The 26,418-nt window shown below is 42.9% G+C and overlaps 1 protein-coding gene across 6 annotated transcripts in view; it reads right to left on the reverse strand.

Moving 5' to 3' along the window:
• The window catches only part of NUMB (NUMB endocytic adaptor protein), a 160,196-nt gene that overhangs the window by 39,760 nt on the left and 94,018 nt on the right, over window positions 1-26,418 (reverse strand). For 5 of the 6 annotated variants that reach the window (XM_077818774.1, XM_077818772.1, XM_077818773.1 and 2 more), the window contains one exon: window positions 15,017-15,159. In XM_077818774.1, coding sequence (XP_077674900.1) covers window positions 15,017-15,142 — 126 coding nt within the window. In that variant the 5' untranslated portion in view covers window positions 15,143-15,159. Of the gene's footprint in view, window positions 1-15,016; window positions 15,160-20,888; window positions 20,995-26,418 lie in introns of those variants that run through there. The other variant, XM_077818771.1, reaches the window with a different exon arrangement.

Raw genomic sequence — 26,418 nt, forward strand, 5'->3', positions numbered from 1 at the left:
ACCACTGAAGGTTGTCCTAATAACCTGTCATCAAAATTTTATTTTAACCAGCGTATCTGAACATTTTCAGAAACCAATCTTTATGGGATGGATGATGGAGCAAGTTATTACCCTGACCCTTCCACTCTAGAGAACAAGATTTAAACCTTGGCTGTATCATATGTGAAGAGGAGTACAGCGGTATCAGGTTGAGTAGAGTTTCTCCCCAAGATTTTAGATAATGCTGAGGCAAGTCGAACTGGGTCAGTCTATTCCTTCAGCGTGAAAAATGTGAGGCTTAAAATCTTTAAGGTTGGGGGTGCTTTCAAGAAGGGAACATGCAGTCCATCTCCTGGCTGTTTGTGCCATACTGACATGACCCTCAACCTTGAGAAAGTAATGGAAGGAACAGCTATTTCAATCTCTAGGCCTAGTATGACCAAAGTGTACACAGTTTGAGTCTGTTGATTTCCTATATCAACTACTTCTCTCCACTAATATTTCCTAAGCATTTGTCTTTTTCCCCATCCAGGATACATCTAAGTCTTTGCCAGGACCACATTTCAAAAACTTCAATTTTCTTTTTGTCAGCATTAACTTCCCACGATTCACATTCATAAATCACTAAGGAAAAAAGTCACAAATCTGTAGATTTTGAGATGCCATGGTTTTTCCACACTTTAAGGAAGGCTATAGCTGAGTGCGTCAGCCCTAGTTTTCTTCCAAATTCTTTGGAACAGTCTCCTTGATTGGATATATATGATCTCGGATAATTAAATTCATTACTGCCTCTACAGCTTGTCCATTAATTGTGATGTCTGCTTGCATCCTGTTTTTGTTAGTCAGGTCAACATGCATGCATTTTGTTTTCAGTCATTCAGGAATAGTCCATATTCCTCACTAACTGTTTTTACACAGACTCCAATATTTGTTTCATTGCATTGGTGGTTGTAGCAAAGAGCATCGTTTCATCATGTTATCTGAGGTCAGTTAAGACATGTTCATCAGTGGATATCCCAGCTCCTTCTATTCTGTCAAAATCTTCGAAGACTTGTCTCATAATAAATTCTGGGTATATGGTAAAGACTCTTGGGACAAAAAACACCCTGGTCTCTCATACTGCCCAGTGGAAAACCACTCACTGTGACCTACGGCCATTCACACCATGATCTCTTGGTGGTGGTGACTTCCAATAAGAGGCTTTAAATCCTCATGTCTGCCAGCACCCTCCAGAGATGCTTGTGACAGACAGTATCACACTTTAAAGTAATCAACGAAGCACATGAGAATGCGTGATTGTAGTCTAAGTTCTTCAGTGATCTGCCTAGGGCTGTCAAACAATTAAAAAAAATAATTGCAATTAATCACGAGATTAAAAAATAATTAATCGCACAGTGAAACAATATTTAAATATTTTTGGATGTTTTTCTACATTTTCAAATATATGGATTTCAATTACAACAAGAACACAAAGTGTACGCTGCTCATTTTATATTTTTATTACAAATATTTGCACTGTAAAAAAGAGGAGTGGCCCAACAGGTCGCACTCCCAGTGTCCTTCCTTGGATCCAGGGAACATTGGACCATTGCTTTTTGTGTTTGGACCATTGCTTTTTGTGCTTCTTCCTTGGCACTAGTGAAGGGGAACAGTGCAGAAAGACACGTGCCACCAGAGGAGCACTCTGCACAGATGCCAAGGTACCCTGGGCCAGCTCGACTCTGATGCTGGTCTGAATGCAGCTTCCATCAGGATGAACCTTAGTTTAGCCTCTGTGTCCTTTTCCCAGATGAGGCTTGAACTGGTGGCAGATCTGGCAACGCTCTCACATATGACCTTCCTCCAGACAGCGGGAATGCGGGTCACTCACCAGCATGGGCTTGCCATAGGATGCACAGAGTTTGAAGCATGGAGACCAGTGCATGCCCAGCCCCAGGGTCAGAGGATGTCCCTCTAAACAAACGTGAGGGTCCAACTATTTACACTACTACCAAAAGAAAAACTGAAGGGAATGAAACTTGGAAAGCAAACTAACAACAAGAACTACTGATGAATGCCTTGCTGAGGCAAGAGAAGCTGTTTTTACAGGCAGTAAGAAGGAACAGAGGGTGTGGGGCTGGCCAGGCCTCTTATAAGGGCAAATGAGCGCACAGCACCAGAGGGCGCTAGAACCACCCCAATGGATATCACTGAGGGAAAAATATCTGGCGACTGTGCACCCATCGCGCGCACACCTACCATGGAAAGAAAAATGAACAAGCACTCGAAGAAGAACAGATCAGTTTCACTTGGGAAGTCCAACATCTAGGAAGGTAAAAATAATTTGGGTATATAGAAGAAAACCACCAAGTCCCACCATAGCTTGCAGATCTTATAAACTCTACATGCTCCCAAGCACTTGACTCTTATGTGACACTCTGACATACCTAACTCAGCATAGGCTAACTTTAAAATATGATTTTCAACATATCAAGTGTTGCCAGAACTCACAATTTTATCATGAGTTTCTATTCAGGTTTTTTTTCTCCCCTTAAAGCCCTGAGCTCCTGGAATCTTGTGATGAGGCAAGAGTCTCGGCTTTCATTTAAGAAAGTAAGTTTCTAGCTCTCCTGATTACAGAGAAAGGCTTGAAAGCATGACCCCAGGATAACCTAAAAGTTCAAAAACCAAAAGGCCAATATAAAAAGAATCTTGATTTTAAAAAGTTATGATTTTGGGGGGCCTGAACTCATGACTTTTGATGTTAGAGATATTGGATCTCATTCTGTGCACTAAAAATGCAGTGACCTTTCATATAAACTCTCTATTTAAAATCTCAAATCAGCTGTTTTTTAAATACGGTGTGATCAAATCAAGAGAATTTTTAAACTACGAGCAAAAAATCTTTTTCATGCCCCATATCTTTAAAAGGTTACCTGGACAACAATTTTAAACAAAATCTGAGACTGTGTTCTGGTGATAGACCAAAGAGGAGGGATGCAAAGTTAGGCTCACAATGGATAATGAAACTCATCTTAACCTAATGGCCTAACTTCATTATCATGCACATTGTGTAAAGAGTTGTCACTTTGGATGGGCTATCACCAGCAGGAGAGTGAATTTGTGTGGGGGGGTGGAGGGTGAGAAAACCTGGATTTGTGCTGGAAATGGCCTAACCTGAAGATTACTTTAGATAAGCTATTACCAGCAGGACAGTGGGGTGGGAGGAGGTATTGTTTCATATTCTCTGTGTATATATAAAGTCTGCTGCAGTTTCCACGGTATGCATCTGATGAAGTGAGCTGTAGCTCACGAAAGCTCATGCTCAAATAAATTGGTTAGTCTCTAAGGTGCCACAAGTACTCCTTTTCATCTTAACCAGTGGTGACCACTTTTCCATACATTTATTTATATGGCTTTCAAGTTCTTTTCCATAGCCTTAACACTATTTCTTTATATTAATTTTCAAATGGAAATTGCTGTGGCCCTTTTTAAATTTAGTATTTCCTCGCTGCTGTGCTTGTTCTTAGGAGTGGTTATAAGTCACTGCTGACATCAGAGAATGATAAGATAGCCATTTACTCCTTTAATAGGAATGCAAAGTAGTGCTTATATGAAGCATAATTAAGACATTATATTACCCTTGAATGTTAACCTTTGCTTTATTATTTTTAATACAATGCCATTCCCACATGTTGCAGAGTTTAAAACTTCCATGTTCCAGAAGGTCCTATACGTTGCTAGCATGCAGCTCAACTTGCTACTAATACTTCAAACTGATTTTATTTAAAATAGCAATTAACACTAAGGGTCATAATATAAATTAATGCATATTAAGTTATTTATATTTGGTGGTCTGTGTATTTGTGCAGAGTAGTCTACACTTCTGCTCTAGATGAGCAAAGTGACATTCAAGACTAATTCATTCTTAAAAAGACATTGAATAAACTGGTTCAACATTTGTTTTTTGATATTTTTATATTAAGGCATTTTAACCAATAAGATTTCAGGATGCAAATTAAAGACAAGAATGAGGAAAGGAGAAAACAGAAAGAGGGTTAAGTGGTAGTTGAAGGGAACACAGGAACATGAGGACAGTGGCTGATTTGCTACTGATGTCAAGCCCACTGGGGCCATAAAAGTAAGGCTATGATTTAATCATGGGTGTTTTTAGTAAAAGTCATGGACCGGTCATGGACCATGAGTTTTTATTTCTTACCTGTGACCTGTCCATGACATACCATAAATACCCCTGATTGAATTTTAGGGTGGGTGCTGTGGGGCGGATTCCAATAGGCCAGCAGCTGCTAGGGGGGAGCCCTGGAGAGCCAGCAGCTGCCCCGGGACTGCTGCTCGGGTGGTCCCCAAGGCCAGCTGCCCAGAGTTGCCAGAGCAGCAGCTGCAGAACCACTTCAGCAGCGGCCAGCTGTTTGGGCAGCCCTGGGGTCAGCCACACTGGCCCCAGCCACACTGGCCCCTGCAGTAGCCACAAAGCCCTACGTATAAGCTATTCATAAAGTGATCTTGGGCTTAAAAAGGTTGGAGACCACTGATTTACAGGTTTAGAAGATTATATTGGAGAGACTGGCATTATCTGAAAGGGGGCAGGAGAGCTTTATCCCAGAGTCCCAATATCTCTTTGCTCTATGGACTTTCCCTAGGCTCCTACATCAGCTTTCCCAGTCGTGGTACCTTAGTGCCCAGGAGAGCCAAGCTAGCAGTGCCATGTGTAGCCTTCTAGGCAACAATGTCCAAGTTACATGTAGCCATGGAGTCTATGAAGAGCAATAGCAGGTTGGCCAAGTAATTAGCTAATGAAAACTTTGACGTGTGACTGGTATCTCATACCACTGAGTCACTACAACCAATAACATTGTTGCAGGCAAATTAGATACAGAGGAAGGGTGGCAGGTGGACGGGTCACCGCCATGACTGTGGATTCACAATTAAAGGTCTGTGCACAGTAGATATGAATAGCTTTGTATCTGATATGTTTAGAATACTATAATCAAAGAAATCTGTTACTGTATGATAGTGGTCTCCACCCTTTTTACACACAAGATCACTTTTTGAATTTAAGATCAACCCAGGATCTACCCCTTCCCTTCCCCGAGGCCCTGCCCCGCCCACTAGTGTCATTTGTGGTTTATAGATCCAAAATCCTTCAGGGATTGTCACAAATTAGTGTAACATTCTCAACTGTGGGGTGTGCGTTGGCTGAGTATGGGGCAGGGAGTTGGGGTGCAAGAGTGAGGGGTGTAAACTCTGGGAGGGAGTTTGGGTGCTCTGGGCTGGGGCAGGGAGTTGGGGTAGAGGATGGGGTGTGAGGTGCAGGCTCCCCGCAAAAAGTCCAGGGGCGCAGCAGAACTCGGGCAGGCTGCTTGCCCACCCTGGCCCCATGCCACTCCCAGAAGCGTCCAGCTGCTGGCATGCTGGCACATCTCTGCAGCCCCTGGGGCAGGAAGGAAGAGGCAGCGGGTCTCCATGCACTTCCTGTGCCCGCAAGCACCATCCCTGTAGTTCCCATTGGCCAGGAACCAGCCAATGGGAGCTGTGGGAATGGTGCAGCACACAGAGCCACCAGCTCCCCCGCTTCCCCTCCTCCCCCCGGGGGCTGCAGAGACAGGCCAGTAGCGAGCTGCTTCCGGGAGCAGCGTGGGGCCAGGCTGGGCAGGCAACCTGCCTGAGCTCTGCAGTGCCCCTGGACTTTTAGTGGCTCGGAGACCACAATCAACTGGCAGAGGCTCCAGGATCTACCAGTCGATCGTGATCAACGGGTTGGTGACCACTGCTGTATGGGGATAGCAGTAGTGTAAATGGTCAACTTAAGATCTTAATATAAAACTCATGCAGTCCATCCTTCCTCCCTCCCTGTTTTAGCCATCATTGAGCATGAAACAAAATTTCATCTCAGTCTCCCCACTAAATTGAGGGCTAGTTAGAAAGCTAAAGAAAAAAATTGACTATGAAAATTCTGATATATTAATGATGCAGATGTAATTAAAAAATGAGTAAGTTGTCATCAACACAATGTGGAAAATCAAATATTGATGGAAAGTCTAAGTCTTTTGACACTAGCAGTATAGGATCCAATGTCAGAATGTAAACCCATTCTGTTCTCACTTTTATACAAAGTGGCAAAGTTTTGCATGTTTCTTTCACTTGGACCTTGCTGGTGAATATACCCTGTATTCTATTTGAATACTCTAGAATCTGAACACTTCCCTGTGATTGCTCTTGGAGTAAGTGCAACCCCAAAAGCCTTCTTAGGTGTGTTAAAATCAGAAACCACTCATCACAGAAAAGGATATAGTAAAAACGATGGATTAAACCCAGATATATCAGGCTGCTGAGCATTCCAGATTTACAAATAGGAAATCACTTATTACTGTCCTGTTTGACACATCCAATTGGATAAAAGCATTAAGAACGTGCAAAAATCTGATTTGTTTAGTTATGTGGGGAGGGAAATGACCTAATTTTTCTGATCTAAATTTCACAGACAAGTCACTCCAGAGTACACTTGTATGAATGAAAACTACTTACCCAGAAAGACCGTAGAAAAGGCATTTCAGAAAGAAAAAAAGCTGTAATGTTGAATACTTTAGTCATTAAAACGGAAAACAGCTGCAAATTCTCAATGAGGTAGCATCTGCAGCATGAAAGCCTGTTTTTAAATGTGCATGTGTAAATTAATTTCACATTTTGTAATGGATATAAGTTTATGGAGTATGCATACAAGAATACATTTTATGAATTCTATCACTGAAATTAGAGGGTGTTTTTTTTTTAAAACTACTACACTTCTATACTTTAAACTAATGAGAAGTGAGTCACAAGTGAAGTGAGTTTGTCTCTCCCTAGTACACTGCATATGTCTGGCAGTTTTTTCCTCTACTCAGAGGTTAGATTCACTGTTGCAACATAGCATTCCTGTTGTACCTTTCCCATTTCCCTTCCTCTCCTACAGAACAGCCACCTCTGTAGGGGGGAAGTTTTGCACACCTTGGCATACAGACTTTCAACAGCATGTGGATTTAATATTAAGGGACAACTTTAAGAGGTCTATGAATCAAATGACTTTTCCATTCCAAAAATATATTAATAGGATGTTAAGGTTGTGTATCTGAGGGGATACTCAGTCTGAAAGTCACATTTGTCTGAACATCTGGCACAATGGAGCCTTGATCCTGACTAGAGGCAGTAGGCTTTCCTGTAATATTATAAGCTCAGTTAATTAGAACACTTAAGTGTACAAAGTAAACAAATTGAAAATGAACCTTTCAATTTTAATAATCTTGACAGCACTATGCTCAGTTACTTCACTACCATAATACCACTTATGCACCCACCCTCCCCCTAGGGGCCTTTAATTTGGGAACAGAGGTCACACAGTGACAACATGTCCTTCTGAACAGGAAGGACTACCTTGCCCTCTGTGGACATCCACCCCAAGCACCTGCACCATGCTCTCTTGGGCCCAACGTGGAGCTATGATAATTGTAACTTTTTTGGTCTTTATTTTTCTTGAACATTCCATCAGAGCCAGAGGTAGAAAGGAACAAGTTCACAGAATTGAGACTCTCTGATAGTTCCATTACCATCTGAAGGACATAGCTTTACAGATTCCTATGGTGAACAAATTTCGCAGATGGGCCTATTGGGTTTTTAAAAGGCAAAGATGATCATAGAATCATAGGACTGGAAAGGACCTCAAAAGGTCAACTAGACCAGTCCCCTGCACTCAAGGCAGGACTACATATTATCTAGACCATCCCTGACAGGTGTTTGTCTAACCTGCTATTAAAAATCTACAATGATGGGACAACCTCCCTAGGCAATTTATTCCAGTGCTTAACCATCCTGACAGTTAGGAAGTTTTTCCTAATGTCCAACCTAAACCACCCTTGCTGCAATTTAAGCCCATTGCTTCTTGTCCTATCCTCAGTGTTTAAAGAACAATTTTTCCTCCCTCCTCCTTGTGACAACCTTTTATGTACTTAAAACTGTTATGCCCACCCACCCCCTAGTCTTCTCTTCTCCAGACTAAACAAACCCATTTTTTTCCCCCAATCTTCCTTCATAGGTCATGTTTTCTTTACTTTTTATAATTTTTGTTGCTCTTCTCTGGACTTTCTCCAATCTGTCCACATCTTTTCTGAATATGTGGGGCCCAGAAATGGACACAATATTCCAGCTGAGGCCTAATCAGCGGAGTCATTCTTCCAGATAGATCCTCTGTCAACTGAGCTAGTCTGCCTATATGTTCAACTTCCCTGAAATACAAGAGCTCAAGAGTGATTATATATGATAAACCCATCTGAACAACAGACTCGTGCAGTAAGTATTTGCTTGTTATCCCCTGACAATTTACAAAGGCAACACTTGTGTGAGCCATTCTTCAGAAACCTGTTAATAAATGCCAGCAGGACCAATCTGCCTTCACTTCAAGAAATATCTTTTTAAATATTGTTTTGCATGGGATTCTCTGTGGGGGTCACCTCCGCAAACTATAAAACCTGAATGTGCTTTCTTACATAGCCACTAATCCAAAGACTTTCACTTTAGAGGTGATTAGGAGCTGTGTATCCAACTTATATTAAATTAAATTCCTAAAGACAGGATGAAATACTGACAATGTGTTTTACTGCATTTTATTGAAATAGTTTGGTCCTCGATTAACTTAATTTTGTAGAATGTTTTGCAATCTGAGATATAGAGAAAGGATATTTTTCTCATCTCTTCCTCCAAAAAATATTGCTAGCCCTGTTCACAAAAACATATCTTCACACTATGAGCATAAAAACAACTGAGTATTCAAATCCATTTCCAAAAACAAATTCATGTAAAAGGTAATAGATTAGTAGTTTCAATGGAATTCACTTATGTTCATCTCTGGATCTAAAGCCACTCCAATCAATAGCGTGAATATCCCTATAGTTTTACTTGTTACAGATTTAGTCCCAAAAGAGCAAATCCAGAGTCTTGAGATTATATCTTCTTAAAACATTTATGTTCTGGCCATTTAAGATTGTTTCTGGAAGAACATATAATTAATACTGCTCTTCAACCCCTTGGTCACTTATAGCCCTACCCAAATCCTTGCCCTTAACTATGCTCCCTACTAGTGAGCTTATAAATAAGGTTACGATTTAATATCACTGGTATTTTTAGTAAAAGTCATGCACAGGTCATGCGCAAGAAACGAAAAATCATGCCCGTAACCTGTCCATGACTTATACCAGAGGTTCTCAAACTGTGGTCCTTGGACCACCAGTGGTCCGCGAGCTCTATTCTGGTGGTCCTAGGATAGTTCCCTCTAAGGTGCATGTCTGGGCGGCTGCACACTAGAGAATGAAGGGCCACCCACCTAATTAGTGGAGCCATGCAGGTGTGGCTCCACTAATTAGGTGCCTGGATCCTGGAGAAGATGCACATGTCAGATGAGATAGTGGCCTTGGGGCAAATAAGAGGTAGGTAGGAGGGGGCAGTGGGGTGAAAAGAGGGGTGGGGGGAATTTGGAATATGTAGGGCTGCGGCGGCCAGAAAAAGAGGTGACTTTCCCCAGTTCCAGGGCTGGGGCTGCCGGGGAGAGACCCCCCTCCTTCCAAGACCCAGCTCGGGGGCTGCCACAGCGAGGGAGAAAGGGCACATTCATCGCATTAGAAAAGTAAGACTACTGATATTAAAATATGAGTTGTGTGCTTTTATTTGTAGAACAAAAAAAGTTTATTCTTAAGGGTTTTTTTTATATAGCGCTTTCATCTAAAGCACTTTACAATAGTTAGCGGCACAAACATTTGGAAAGATCCTCAGCAATTTTCAAGTGGTCAGTGAAAAAAAAAGTTTGAGAACCACTGACTTGTACCATAAATATCCCTGATTGAACTGTGTCTGTGTCTGTGTCTGTGTCTGTGTGTTTTGGGGGGTGGCGACACCGCTACTCTGGCAACCGCCGGGGGGAGGAGCCCTGGAGGGCCCTTTGCCGCTCAGTCCACCCTGGGACCTCTGCCAGGAGCCACTGAGCTGAGGTTGCTCCCGTCTCCCCCAGAACCAGTGGATGTATTGTTTCTTGACTTTAGCAAAGCTTTTGACACGGTCTCCCACAGTATTCTTGTCAGCAAGTTAAGGAAGTATGGGCTGGATGAATGCACTATAAGGTGGGTAGAAAGCTGGCTAGATTGTCGGGCTCAACGGGTAGTGATCAATGGCTCCATGTCTAGTTGGCAGCCGGTATCAAGTGGAGTGCCCCAAGGGTCGGTCCTGGGGCCGGTTTTGTTCAATATCTTCATAAATGATCTGGAGGATGGTGTGGATTGCACCCTCAGCAAATTTGCGGACGATACTAAACTGGGAGGAGTGGTAGATACGCTGGAGGGGAGGGATAGGATACAGAAGGACCTAGACAAATTGGAGGATTGGGCCAAAAGAAATCTGATGAGGTTCAATAAGGATAAGTGCAGGGTCCTGCACTTAGGACGGAAGAATCCAATGCACCGCTACAGACTAGGGACCGAATGGCTAGGCAGCAGTTCTGCGGAAAAGGACCTAGGGGTGACAGTGGACGAGAAGCTGGATATGAGTCAGCAGTGTGCCCTTGTTGCCAAGAAGGCCAATGGCATTTTGGGATGTATAAGTAGGGGCATAGCGAGCAGATCGAGGGACGTGATCGTTCCCCTCTATTCGACATTGGTGAGGCCTCATCTGGAGTACTGTGTCCAGTTTTGGGCCCCACACTACAAGAAGGATGTGGATAAATTGGAGAGAGTCCAGCGAAGGGCAACAAAAATGATTAGGGGTCTAGAACACATGACTTATGAGGAGAGGCTGAGGGAACTGGGATTGTTTAGCCTGCAGAAGAGAAGAATGAGGGGGGATTTGATAGCTGCTTTCAACTACCTGAAAGGGGGTTCCAAAGAGGATGGCTCTAGACTGTTCTCAATGGTAGCAGATGACAGAACAAGGAGTAATGGTCTCAAGTTGCAGTGGGGGAGGTTTAGATTGGATATTAGGAAAAACTTTTTCACTAAGAGGGTGGTGAAACACTGGAATGCGTTACCTAGGGAGGTGGTAGAATCTCCTTCCTTAGAGGTTTTTAAGGTCAGGCTTGACAAAGCCCTGGCTGGGATGATTTAACTGGGAATTGGTCCTGCTTCGAGCAGGGGGTTGGACTAGATGACCTTCAGGGGTCCCTTCCAACCCTGATATTCTATGATTCTAACCGCTGCTCAGCCGGTCCCCGGGGCCAGTCGCATTGGCTTCTGCTCGGGCAGTCCACAGGGCTGACTGCCAGGGGCCGCCAGAGCAGCAGTTGGTGTGGCTGGCTGCAGGGCTGCCTAAGCGGTCGCTTGAGCGGCTGGTCCCAGGGACAGCTGCTTGCGCAGCCCCGGGGACAGCCACGCTGGCCACTGCAGAAATCATGGATCCCTACTTATAAGCGTGGAAACTTATACATGCAGATAGGGGATAATATATTTCAATACTGAAGACTATACCTGTGATTATAAATATTACAAATCTGGAACTTTCCTGACAAAAAAGCACACTTAGTTAAGTTTCAGTTAAGTCATTGGGTGACTGGGCAACAAAATGGCAGATGGAATTCAATATTGATAAATGCATATTGGAAAACAATCCTAACTATACAGATAAAATGATGGGGTCTAAATTAGCTGTTACCATTCAAGAAAAAAGAACAGAGAGTCATTGTGCATAGTTCTCTGAAAACATCCACACACTCTGTGCAGCGACAGTCAAAAAAAGTAACAAATTTTAGGAATCATTAGGAAAGGGATAGACAGAAAATATATTGCCTCTACATAAATCTATGGTACGCCCACATCTTGAATACTGTGTGCAGATCTGGTTGCCCAATCTCAAAAAAGATGTATTGGAATTGGAAAAGGTACAAAAAAAGGCAACAAAAATTATTAGGGGTATGGAACAGCTTCCATATGAGGAGAGATTTATAAGACTGGGACTTTTCAGCTTGGAAAAGAGACAACTAAGGGGGGATATGATAGAGGTCTATAAAATCAAGACTGGTGTTGAGAAAGTAAATAAGGAAGTGTTATTTGCTTCATCTCGTAACACAAAAACTAGGGGTCACCAAATGACATTAATAGGCAGCAGGTTTAAAACAAACAAGAGGAAGTATTTCTTCACACAATGCACAATCAACCTGTTGAACTCCTTGCCAGAGGTTGCTGTGAAGGACAAGACTGTAACAGGGTTCAAAAAAGAACTAGATCAGTTCATGGAGGATAGGTCCATCAATGGCTATTAGCCAGGATTGGCAGGGATTCAAAACTATGCTCTGAAGTGTCCCTAGCCTCTGTTTGCCAGAAGCTGGGAACGGGTCACTTGATGATTACCTTTTCTGTTCATTCCCTCTGAAGCACCTGGCATTGGCCGCAGGATACTGGATTGGATGGACCATTGGTCTGACCCAGTATGGCTGTTCTTATGTAAGGTTGCTGGACTGCATTTCTCACAAATGAAATCCGTAGAAAGCAATAACGTTAAGTCATTTAACCTCCCATCTCCATTCTATTTATCTGTTCTCCTTCTCAGTCTCAAACTGCCTCCTTTCACTTACCCACAAGAGCAGGGATAGCAATGGTGGGAGCTTTAGTGTAGCTAAGGTGCCAGCTGCCACCAGTCTTTTCTTTACCATCATGTTGCCTAGACTTGCTTTGAACAAGGTGAGCATGATAAAAGCCAACAGCAGCTTTAGGAAAAAAGACTAGTGCAGTTACAATTAACTATAGATTTAAGAATTTTAAATCTGACTACAACAAGAGGGTTCAGAGAAAGCCAACAGTGCTCTTAAATTTTCTATTTTCCTCTATATAGTCACAGACTTTTCTTAGTTCCCCATTCCAGAGCAAAAGCGTCTACAAAGGAAGTAGAACTCCACGCAAGGTCAAAAAAGTAGAGCCAAATAGCTACATCTTACCCCTCCTCAATCTCTACATTTCATCCCATTTACAAAGAAAAGTTAGACAAATAGCAAACACTTTAATTGCCTTTAGTTAGCCTTTATGCTAGCAATAGGCCAATTTCCAAAACAGAGCTCAGTGATATAGATTAAATAATTGTTTAGCAATAATATTTTAAAAATACTAAGCTCCATATAGCTTCAAGTTCTAAGTGTATGTTTTACTTCAGCACAGGATCTCTTACATCCTATTGTAACAACACTATGTGGATGATTCTCAGCTCTCTGTAAAATAAGCCTAATCCTTTTAAGACTCTGAATCCATCATCTTAATTGTTCAGTAACCTTTTGGGCATCTCAAAACAAAAGCTGATGGCAGAGTGAGGCAGCAGTATTGTCTCCACAGCATAAGTACACTTTAACACAAATGCTGTCTCTGCAACATTCACTTATGGGTTATTGAAATGGAAGGTCTTGTTTCTATTTTCACAGTGTATCAGACTGTTGGGATCTTTGGAAAAAAGGCAATTTTAAATGTTTTGTTCTCCACTGATGTTCATCAGGAAGCAGGAACACCCATTTAGATATAAACCCATACACAACAGCACGCTTTCCTGAAGTACAGTGCATTATTGAACGGTCCCCAAGAATTGTCTGACAGGATACTCTCCTTCAACTGGGCAAGGTTATATTCCTCTAAATAACAAAATATAGTTCCACCCACCAAACTAACAACTTCAAATTTGGTTTATCTTGTTTGCTCATAATGACATACTTCCTGCCTGTATCTGTTAAATACTGGTTACCATTCACTTTACATCCCAAAGCTAATAAACCATTTTCCATTACTGCCCATCTCAATGCATAGTTTACTGAGACACAATCAGAGCAATTTGCTACCAGCATCAATAGGTCTGGTTAACTTCTGCAATTAGAATTCAACTTCTCATCTTAAATTTGAATTTAAATATGAACTCTATTATACACCAGTGGAGCCAAGTAAGCCTGCACAGGGCAACCTACATGCATGAGAAGTATTTTAACTCAGTCATTTTTCCAGTAGGACCACCAAAATGGTTCAATTCTACAAGTTAGTTACAGCACAGATCAGGAAAACATGGCTTTGATAAAGCTCCAGCAACACTACATGATGTAAAGCAGTGGTTTCGAAATTTTTTGGATCACACACTCCCAGCGCCAGCTCTAGGGAAGCCCAAAAAAAAAGAAAAAAAGAAGAAGAGCTGCCGCCAGCGTGCCGCCAAAGACGGAGCAGGGAGAGCCAGGCTGCCGCCGGCATGCCACCAAAGAATCAAAGGTCCAGGAGCGCTGCCGCTGCACTGCCGGCGCTCCTTCAGTGGCGCTCCTCCTGTGCGCACCCCGCTTTGGAGACCACTGATGTAAAGGATCGTTTATTTGCTTACTTTTTTACCAGAGGGTAATCTCTTACTGTTACATTGTTTTTAATCTTTGGGAACACATGTCCAGAGAAAGGATTGGTGCATCTTATAATTCTATGAAACAAACATCTACCACTACAACTAAAGACCCTAACTTGTAGCATAACACTTATGACATGTGAGAAGCTATTCATGCCAGTGCAACATGTAGTGATCACAGAAGCAGTTTCACTTTGAGTTAATCCAGATGCTCAACAGACTAGAAGTTAGGAGACATTCTAGCTTTTATACCTAGCCTCTTACAATATCTTATCAGAACTTTGAATCATGTGTGTGCTCTTCATGACAGCCCCTCCCTTCTAGTCTAAGGCTAAACCACAGCATTTAATATAGAAAAGCTTAACAAATAGTCGACATGCACATGCTTCAGAAGCCTCAGTATTTGGGGATACTATATATTAGATTCAAAGTAGCAGAAAACATCTGAACTATTTACTGCACAATGCCCTGTGTCTCTGAAAGGAGCCTTTAAAATGTCATTTTCCTTTCTGTGTACTGGCATGTAATCCTTCGGTGTCCAACACCTTAGAAGCTGACCAGTTTCTAGAGATTACTGTAGAGTTACTTAGGGTATGTCTATTCTGCAATAAAATATCCATTGCAACAAAAAGACTGACTGGGGTTCATGGGCTAGTACGAGATAAAGGCAGAAAACTCTTACCTTAACTGGAAAGCTGCATTTTCCAGTGCGAACCCCTTCTTCATCTGTTTGCCACTGGTGAGGCCTACTAGCCTCTGGGACATAAACATCTTTCTTTCGTCTAAAACTCTGTCGTAATTTGTTCATTTCTCAGTTTTCACGTCCTAGAGAAGAAAAATATATATTTCAGTAGGCATCAAAATTAAGTTTTTCCACAGTTTAGGCCCACCAATATCACTATATGTTATTATGCGAAGAATTTGTGCTTCTACAGAAATAGATGGAAGTCTCTCGAAGGAAAGTGGCTTAGTAAACAAGGAGCCAGCTAGAGATGGGATCTGAGAAGGCTCTGCTTGTATAAGAGCATTATGCTCAACTAGCCAACAGCAACATCAGATGGAGTAAAGTAATGGTAATCTAGAAGGAACAACCTTGACAGCCCCCTTCCATCCTGAAATTTCTCAACACCTCCAAAATGAAGTCTTCCTTTTGAGCAGGAGGTTTTAGAACGCAAACCAAACCAAACCAGGCAAGCCAGGCACATGCCTCTTTAGATCAACGGGTGGGGATTGCGTGTCCAAATATGTGAGCTGAGGGGCTTTGAAAGCTCATTTCAAAAGCATTTTGAAAAGAGCACCACATAAAACTTATATGGAGAAAATTTCACAGTGGACATTTTTGCTTTCCAAGTAAAACTATTAGACACTGAGCTACATTGAAAATGATTCACTTTTGTCTGTGTTTACAATTCCTGACATCTAAACGGCTTAAAATCCTCAAAAACCACAGCTGTCACATAACTGAACACAGGAAGGGATTAAAAGTTAAAGAAACTTGCTGCCAACCTCACTCCTAGTTAACCTAGTTTTCAGAAGAAATGTCAACCCCTTTCCATCTGCCATCACTAAAGCACTCTGGCCATTCCAAATGACAAAAGGTCTGAGTTTTGTCATTAACTCCCCCCGCCCCAAGCTTTGTGCAACTGTCACTTTTTGTTATAAATTAATATGGTAATTGAGCAAAGCAGTTCTCTATTGTTTTATATGGGTGTGGTGATATTAATAAACCCAGACAAAGGAAACAAAATTTTGGATTGCCAGTCGGTTTGTTTCCCTAGCATTCTTTATTTTCCTATAGCCTATTTTAAAAAGTGACACTGTCAAAATCATCATTTAAAGCTCTCTTTACTTTATCTTTATGATTCTAGCAATAAGACATCAAGCAGTATGCTTGTTCCTGGAATAGGGAATGCCTCATACTTCAATTTCATTGGAAGATTTAAAAAGCACTACAGATAAATTCCCAAGCCAGACTTCCTTCCTCATACCACCAAATAGTCTTCCTCTGCAACAATGACACTGTTTCCTAGGTTGGCCCTAGAAGATGAATCCTGAATCCTCAGAAACAAGAAAGAGCACTCATGGAGAATGACAATGGGGGAGGGAGGGAAAAGAAAGAACACAAGCATGGAACTAAAATTTCCATAGCTGGTTAATGCTAGCATTGCCAACTCTCAGAAATTTATCACAAGTCACATAAAATTTTGCTCCCTGCAGCAGGTGCTCGCAAAATGATGCGGAGACTTCCAGCCATCATGCAATTTGGGAGCAGAAGCCTGCACTCACCTTTTCCCAAAGAGCAACTCCCATTCCCTTCTCCCCAGCCCTGCAAATACCTACTGCTTCCATGATCCCTTCCTTCCTCCCCACTTGCCACAGCCAATCTTGACTCCTCCTCACCACTCCCCAGGCCTACTTTTGACTCCCCAACTTTGCTCCACACTCTCCCTGTTCCCAGCTCCTGCTTCTGATCACTGCCTTCCCACTGACGCAGTCCAGGCACTGGCAGCTCCCTGCAATCTGGCCCCTCACATACCTTCCCTCCCCCTGCCCTAATGTCTCACCACTTACATGTTGGGCTGGTACTTACTATCCAAACCAAAGCCTCCACACTCTGGGCTTCTCAGCCAATACCTGCTGTCCTGAGCCTTCCCTGCAGCCACTGGCCCTCCCCACTCCCAAAGTACTTCTGTCCCCCAATCCCATTGAGTCCGCCACTGCTCCAGCCATACCCCCAGCCTGGGAAACTTCTTGGGGGGTGGGGTAGTTAATGGTCTTGATCCCCCTGCAGGCTTCTGGGGTTACTAACCAGCTTGTGTCTCCACCTCTGCCTTGGGGCCACCAAGGAAGCACAGTGTGTTCCCCCCGTCCCGCATCCAAGAGGGCACCATTGGAGAGGGGACCCCTCCCGTCCTGCAAGCTGGCACAGCTGGCTTCCACTTTTAAGCCGTTGAGTACTACCAAGCTTTGCCTCCAGGAGGGTGAGGAATTATTCCCTGGGGAGGGGGGTAGCCTAAATATGGGCAGGGATGCCACCTGTCACTGAGAAAAAGCTCCCATTTGTAACAATCTTCAAGCCCCCTTCCACCTGCACATAGGGGTCAACTGTGGGATGTGGCAATTTGGGGAATTTGTTTAAGTGTTTCTTATGAATTCCGGTTTATCTTATGAAATTGCTGTATCATGAAATGACTGCGTAAATGGAGTAATCCCTGTGCTGTCAGGCACAACCTTGACAGCTCCATTCAAGTGGGAACACCAAGGAAGGGCTGAAGACTAGGGAAACCAGCCAGGTGTGTCGGAACCGGTGTGGGGGCTGAGGGCCATGGCCCCATCATTTTTTACTCACCTTAAGGACAAGTGACCGGGAGCGGGGGCAGAGAGTAGCGAGTAGGCCTCAGGGGAAGAGGCAGCATGAGGGCGGGACCATAGTTTGGGCATCTGTCCCCCGCCCAAACATCTCTATGGAGCTTCCCGCACTACTGAAACCAGACCCACAAAATTGGTCTGTAGTGTGGGGGTTTGGACCAAGGGAATTTTCTCAGGAAGCAGAAGAAAAAGGTCTTAAAAGCAACAGAGCCTGAGGATACATCTACACTGCAAACAAACACACACTCCACAGAAACGAGTCTCAGAGCCCAGGTCAACTGATTTGGGCTTGTGTGGCTTACGCGAAGAGGCTAAAAATAGTAATGTAGACGTTCCACTTGGCTGGAACCCAGTGTCTGAGACCCACTCCCACACTGCTGTATATATTGCTATTTTTAGAGCATGAGCCCTGCTGCTCCATATCTGTCAACTAGGTGGAGACACACACTAGGTGTAGACATACCCACAGAGATAAAAGGAAGCTTAAGCTGGAGACGGGAACAAGCATCCTATTTCTCTGTGGGACCAGTTGAGGAAGAATTAAACTAGCTGCACTGAAGAGACACTCATCATGATTCAGAGGGGAAGCCATGTATAGAAAGCATGATCCTGGACTCCTCAGATGACTCTGACCTAAGCCCAAAGAATGCTTGAGTGCGGAAGAAACTAAGGCAGAAAAATCTATAGGTGTTGTGTCTAGGTATGTATAGATCTTGTTCTAGCTGACGTAAAGAGTGACTGGGTTTTGGACTCCTTACATAGCCTACGTTTGCTTTCACTGTCATATGTCCCTGAAGAGGTGAACTATAAATCCGGAACTTGCAAGGCTGGAACTCTAGGAAAGGGTATGCCTAAGGTACTGGTGGGTCTGCACTAGTTCTGGAGGTCTAAGGCAGCTGGGACATGAGGTCCCATTTCTATACAGAGGTCACAGAACCTGTGCCCAGGAAATGTGTTAATCAGGTCAAGGAAAGAGTGCTGCTCCCTATTCAGGCCAAGGGAAACATAAAAGAGCACAAGGGTCCAGTTTGGTGGGACCCAAATACAGCAATCTGGTGACTATCCAGCTAGTGAAGCTTTACCAGGGCTGTGTAATGGGGATGGGAGGTAATCCCTTCCTTTTCTCAGTGGGGAGGGGTGTGTGCGTGTGTGTAAGTGTAAAAAAAGGTAAAATCCTCCATCTGCCATATGTCTTGTGGGGGTAAGGGAGTTTCCCTCCCTACTCACTCTACCCCACTATCTTGGGGGGTAAGTCTGATTCCTCCATCCACCACTGTCTTAGAGGACAGCACATTGTTATGGGGACAACATAAGAATGGCCCTACTGGGTCAGGACAAAGGTTCATCTAGCCCAGTATCCTGTCTTCTGACAGCGGTCAATACCAGGTGCCCCAGAGGGAATGAACAGAACAGTTAATCGTCAATTGATTCATCCTTGGTCACACACTCCCAGTTTCTGGCAAACAGAGGCTAGGGACACCATCCCTGTCCATCCTGGCTAATAACCATTGATGGACCTACCCTCCATGAACTTATCTACTTCTTTTTTTAACCCAGTTATAGTCTTGCCCTTCACAGCATCCTCTGGCAAGGAGTTCCACAGGTTGATTGTGTGTTGTGTGAAGAAATACTTCCTTTTTTTTTAAACTGCTCCCTATTAATTTCATTTGGTGACCCCTAGTTCTTGTGTTGTGAGAAGGAGTAAACAACACTCCCTTATTAAATTTCTCCACACCAGTCATGATTTTATAGACCTCTATCATATCCCCCCTTAGTCATCCCTTTTCCAAGCTAAAAAGTCCCAGTCTTATTAATCTCTCCCCGTATGGCAGCCATTCCATCCCCCTAATCATTTTTGTTGCCCTTTTCTGAATTTTTTCCAATTCCAATATATCTTTTTTTGAGATGGGGCGACCACATCTGCATGCAGTATTCAAGATGTGGGCGTACCATGGATTTATATAGAGGCAATATGATATTTTTTCATCTTATTATCTATCCCTTTCATAATGATTCCCAACATTTTGTTTGCTTTTTTGCCTGCCACTGCACATTGAGTGGATGTTTTCAGAGAACTATCCACAATGACTCCAAGATCTCTTTCTTGAGTGGTAACTGCCAATTGAGACTCCATTTTATATGTATAGTTGGGATTATGTTTTCCAATGGAGGTACTTCAATATATCGTCTCTGCAATTCATGATTCCTCACCCAGCAGCTACTTGAAACAACATTGTCCTCATTGCTCTTTCCTCTCCCAAAAGTCTCCTTAATTTTAATAAATATGCAAGAGTTAGTAGAATTGTGCTTATCAAACGCACTGGGAGTAAGCAAGGAGAGTTCAAAAATCAGATCAAAAGTGATTTAATCATTAAAGAATTTCATGATGGGGGGTTGACTTGATTTTTGAATTTGTGTTTGGCAAAACTGTAAAGCAGTTTGGTAGTAAAAACAATTTTAACAGCAGAGGAAAAGTGTGAACTAGTATGTGATTTAACTAGAGCAACATCAAACATGGATTTGATTAGCTAAAAATAAAACAGAATGTGGAAATGAGTGCACCCTCAGCACCTGCGTGCAAAGAGATCACATTTCTTATCACAAACTCTGCTGATGCTATTGACAAAGTTAATCACTCCAAACAAGTAACTCCTCCACGTTCATGAAGTCCTAACTAGGTAAGTTCAAAGTTCTTTAAATAATAAAAGAATGCTGAGTGTGCAAAGCAAACTGCAGAACAGTTCTAAAGAGGATAGTAGAGTAACATTAACTTAGAATTTTGCATTACACATGAAAAACACCTTTAAGATAAAAAACATGCAGATTAAGAATTCCAGCCTCAAGAGCCTTAGGGAATATGAATTTCTATAGGAGTTTGGATAGCCCAGGTCATCTGACTATTTTGTCGAGGGATTATTTTGTACTAAGAGGCAGAGTTAACCAATAACCACAGGAGGAGGACTGGTTGAGTTTTCCATCTCAACTGTTGCTAGAAGATTAGTTCAAAACAATTTTTCATGAAAGTGTCTTTCAGTAGAAATTTTAATTTTCTGTCAGAAACCCAAATACACCAAACCCCAAAATATTTTGGCCAAACAATTATTTTGTTTGCCACACTGCCTCATAGAAGTTGTACTTCGGTTACCTCATCTCCCCCATTCTCCTCTATGGATCAGGCCCCCTACCTGGATTTCTCCCATCAGCTATGGGACTCCATGATGCACTTCCTCCACCAAGATGGGAGACTGGTACATCATTGCAACCAGATTTATTTCAGCCAGAAAACAGCCTACAGAGGAGAAAGGGAACATGAGGCCCCTGAACTACATCTCCCTTGAGGAACTAGGGTAGCATTTTCACCAAAAATATTAACGTTTTGTGCAAAAAAAAACAAGTCCATTTCCCAGTGAGCTCTATGATCATGTGCTTTCACAACTTAGTTTCAGGAACTGAAATGGACCCTTTACAGCAGGGGCGGACAAACTTTTTGGCCTGAGGGTTGCGTCAGGTTTCTGAGATTGTATGGAGGGCTGATTAGGGGAGGCTGTGCCCCCCCAAACAGCCAGGCATGTCCCGGCCCCTGCCCCCTATCCAACTCCCCTGCTTCTCACCCCCGGGTACCCTTGCCCCATCTACTCCCTCCCTTCTCCCTGACCTCCCCCTGCCCTTAACTACCCCCCACCACCCCACTCAATCCCCCCCCGCCTGACTGCCCCCCCTCCGGGACCCATGCCCCATCGACCCCCCCCCCGCTCCCTGTCCCGACCACCCCCCGCTGCCCCATCCAACCCCTCCTCTCCTTCCTGACTGCCCCCGAGACCTCTGCCCCCATTCAACCCCCGTTCCCTGCCCTCTGACTGCTCCGACCCCTATCCACGCCCCTGACCACCTCCCAAACTCCCATGCCCTCTATCCAACCCCCACCCTGCTCCCTGCCCCTTTACCACGCTGCCTGGAGCGCTGGTGGCTGGCAGCGTGGCTGCACCAGGACAGGCAGCCGTACTGTGCCACGCAGCACAGAGCACTGGGTCAGGGCGGGCTCTGTCCAACTAGTCAGAACAACCACTTGCCCCAACAAAGAAAAACAATGAAAAATTGAAAGAAGCTGAACTGTTATCAGAATCGCTCGACAGCCCAAAGCAGTTTGTCCTACAAACAGCCACCTGATTGGCAATGCACGTCATCCCCAGTCCCATCCGATTTAAAATTATTATAGCTAATGTTAAAAAAATTATATAGTACACAGGTTAAGAAAAGTGTGTCTGTACATCTAGGTAAAGTGCTTAGATTTACTAAGATGTTAAATAAGCAATTCAAGTGACCAAAGAGATTGAAGTGTTCTCCGACTGGTTTTTGAATGTTATAATTCTTGACATCTGATTTGTGTCCATTTATTCTTTTACGTAGAGACTGTCCAGTTTGGCCAATGTACATGGCAGAGGGGTATTGCTGGTATACGATGGCATATATCACATTGGTAGATGTACAGGTGAACGAGCCTCTGATAGCGTCACTGATGTGATTAGGCCCTATGATGGTGTCCCCTGAATAGATATGTGGACACAGTTGGCAACGGGCTTTGTTGCAAGGATAGGTTTCTGGGTTAGTGGTTCTGTTGTGTGGTTGCTGGTGAATATTTGCTTCAGGTTTGGGGGCTGTCTGTAGGCAAGGACTGGCCTGTCTCCCAAGATCTGAGAGAGTGATGGGTCGTCCTTCAGGATAGGTTGTAGATCCCTGATGCATTGGAGAGGTTTTAGTTGGGGGCTGAAGGTGATGGCTAGTGGCGTTCTGTTATTTTCTTTGTTGGGCCTGTTCTGTAGTAGGTAACTTCTGGGTACTCTTCTGGCTCTGTCAATCTGTTTCTTCACTTCAGCAGGTGGGTATTGTAGTTGTAAGAATGCTTGATAGAGATCTTGTAGGTGTTTGTCTCTGTCTGAGGGGTTGGAGCAAATGCGGTTGTATCGTAGAGCTTGGCTGTAGGCAATGGATCATGTGGTGTAGTCTGGATGAAAAAACTTCAAAAACAGACTCCAACGAGAGAGTGCTGAATTGGAATTAATTTGCAAACTGGATACAATTAAGTTAGGCTTGAATAAAGACTGGGAGTGGATGGGTCATTACACAAAGTAAAACTATTTCCCCATGTTTATTCACAACCCCCCCCTCCGCCCCCAGTTCCTCAGATGTTCTTGTCAACTGCTGGAAATGGCTCATCTTGATCACTACAAAAGGTTCCCCCCCGGTAATAGCTCGCCTTACCTGATCACTCTTGTTACAGTGTGTATGGTAATACCCATTGTTTCATGTTCTCTGTGTATATAAATCTCCCCACTGTATTTTCCACTGAATGCATCCGACGAAGTGAGCTGTAGCTCACGAAAGCTTATGCTCAAAAAATTGGTTAGTCTAAGGTGCCTCAAGTCCTCCTTTTTTCATAGAAATGACATTCTTAAAAATCAAGGTGATTACCCCATAAAATAAATACAGACCAGTTCCCCACTAAATCCCAAGTTTCTACAAACTAATCAGAGGTTAAGTTCAAAAGTTATCCAAGATGATGAGCCAATTTAAAAATTATTTCATTTTATTTTGTGCACTTGGAATATAGTCAGTTTCACTGTTATGTAATGTCAGTTAGCCTATAAACTTCCCCTTTCCATACGTCTTTCACACAGCAACAGACAGAGGAAAAATCTGCAAAGGCAACTATAAAAATGAAAAAGTTGGCAGAGTGACTCTGGCAGGTCTGGCGTGGGCACCTGAAACTACTTTTGAACTTTAGTAGAGTTTAAATTAGCAGCCTTACAAGTGTCCTCATTCAGAGAGCAACTAGTTAAATTCTCATTCTGAAGGACTACACAGCCAACCACAAATCTGACGAAGATTTAATTTCATGAATTCTAACGTGAATCAGGGATAGTCAAGCCACATACAAATAACACTTTTTCCACTTGGACTGTAAAGGGATATGATCCATTTTAGACCAAGTCTTCGATCATGGGTAAGGTTTGTGAAACTGTTCAGGGTGCTTGGTACCACCTGTTGCCCCACCCATGGATTAAACAAATACTGAATGTTTTCCAGATCCTTTTGATCAAAATACAAACAGGTCATATAAGGGTACAAAGTACCAATGAAGTCTTTAGCCAATAGAAAAGTAATTAGGAAGGTCATGTGAGAGGAAGCTCCCTGTGCAATCCTCCTGTTTTGCAAGGGAAACCAGCATTTTCAAGTCCCTTGAAGAAAATAGGTCAGATTCACTCACCTGTCCGACTCCTAAAGTAAACAAATTTCAACTAATAGAAAAAACAAGGTTTAAAAAACAGTTTTTGTTGAAAGGATTCTTCTGGAACTGCATTACTAGTCTAGCCTCCAAATTACATTGCAAGTCCGTGCACGTTTTACGATAGGTCTTTCTTTAAAGCAAGTCAAGAAAAAAAACTCTGCAGTTTTGGTTACACCAATTTTAAGCGACGCCCATGCCCAGTAAATAAATAATGCACTGCCACCTATCAGTGGATCTTTTTTGATAGCTAAATTAACATATACCATCTCTAGCATAGAGTGACAGGTATGCTGCCCAGAAATTAAAATCTAAATAAGAGTTGGAGCAACAATCACTCTCTATTATTTCGTCTATAATATGCTTTGTACCGGAGACACTCAATGTTAGGTGTAAGATAGTCAGAAGTTTGGAAATAAGTACTTTTTGCTGCTTTCTTTCAAAGTCATCTGACATTTCTGAGCCAAGAGGAGATACAAACTGTTGCAATCTCACTGAGAATCCGGCAAGGGTGGTTCTACTTGTGTAACTGATTTAGAAGGCAAAAAACACTTGAGACACATTCTTCTACATTGTTAGGAAGATTTGCATCCCAACATAAGCCTTGTGGTCTGTGTTTTTGCCTGTAATAAGGTGTGGCCAATATCTGATATCTCAAGTTTCATGGAAATGATATTAGACTCCACAAAGCTTTCAGGATTTTAGTATGCAATCAATATTGCAGAATAAGTAAACATATGAAAAAATATGCATGTATTTCTGGTTTTCCAGATTTCACATTTTAATCTACAAAGAGTTTATAAGGTAAAGCAACAACCAAAGTGTGCTACATAGTCTCTTATAGAACCTAAAGTTTATTGTTGGTGCTTTAATATTACCAGAACAGGGGTGGGCAAACTTTTTGGCCTGAGGGCTACATCGGGGTTCCAAAACTGTATGGAGGGCCGGGTAGGGAAGGCTGTGCCTCCCCAAACAGCCTGGCCCCTGCCCCCTCCCACTTCCCGCCCCCTGACTGCCCTGCTCAGAACTCCCCACCCATTCAACCCCCCCTGCTCCTCATCCCCTGACTGCCCCCTCCCAGGATCCCCTACCCCTATCCAACCCCCCCTGCTCCCTGTCCCGACTGCCCCCCTGAACCTCAGCCCCATCCAACCCCAGCTGATCCCTGTGCCCAGTGCTGCTCCAGGACCCTCTGCCACTTATGCTAAAATACTAAAAAGGCACAACAATAAAAAGTTTGATCAGTATATAAAATATATATTAAAAAACAGTCAATTTAATAATTTCAGAACTATTTGCTTTTCAATACAATTCCAGAATCTCCACAGTTTAAAGGAATTGAATAAAACTTTGTTTTCCTGTAAGAGACAGATATAAGCTAAAGAAAATGTCATAACCAGGTTAGAATAATAGTTTGCCTCCAGCCACATTGGGTTGCTAAACTGTTTTTCCCCTCTACAAGAGCACTTAAGCCACTCTTAAGCATGGTTGTGATACATGGTGGTTCTCTCTTTTTAGTTGAGTCTGTAATGGAGTTTAGATGTGGGGAAGGGATAGCATCAGTTTGTCCCACACTATTGGGAAAGTGAACCCTTATTACAATTACATTTTATCAGCATCACTGCAATTATTCTCCAGTGCAAGAATTGTGTGAAAGAATCTGTCCTTGCTTTTTATACCAAAATCACACTCTTTTTGTATGCTTTTCAGTGCTGAGTTTTGTTTTGAATGAGTTTATTCTTTCTGGAGGCTTGGATACTGTAAAATCTAATTAAATCCAGCTCTGTCACACTGATGAAAATGGAAGGATGCACCATATGAGCACTCTCTCACTAAAGCATAGCAGTCCTACTTACACATCACAGTATGACTAACCACATTATACATTACAGGACTTTCCAACCCATTTACCCTTTCATTACCAAATTAAAATCCAATAATGTACATACTGGGGCAAACTTTCTGCTCTAAGATGACAAAACATTTGCCCTTCTCTCCATTTTAATAGTATACTGGTTTAACAAATCTCAATCAACTCTTTAAATATGTTTTGTATTTGGCTTTGAAATAGTAAAGTACTTTTGCTTTTCATTTGGGTTGGGGGGACCAAACCAGTAATGGGTACACAATGAAGGGAGCAATCCTAAGTAACACTGTTTTGGTAGTAGCGGGTTGCACATAATGATTTTTGGGAGATCAAAAATAACCTCAGGACTCTTGCTGCTCACAGAGCTGAAGACTGCACAGGTTATACAACTATATTCAGATCAAAGGAATGGGGTACTCTGGCAGAAGACTGCATGAGACTACTCATGAAAGATTGATGGTGGCTGTAAAGCACCCCAGACACCAACATCCACATATGAATTCTGGGAGCAGGGGAAGAGTAAGTGAACTCTGTCCAGGCTGGACCTAGGTAGAACTGAAGAGCC

This window comes from Eretmochelys imbricata, chromosome 6, assembly GCF_965152235.1.
Source record: "Eretmochelys imbricata isolate rEreImb1 chromosome 6, rEreImb1.hap1, whole genome shotgun sequence".
NCBI classification, from domain to species: domain Eukaryota; kingdom Metazoa; phylum Chordata; order Testudines; family Cheloniidae; genus Eretmochelys; species Eretmochelys imbricata.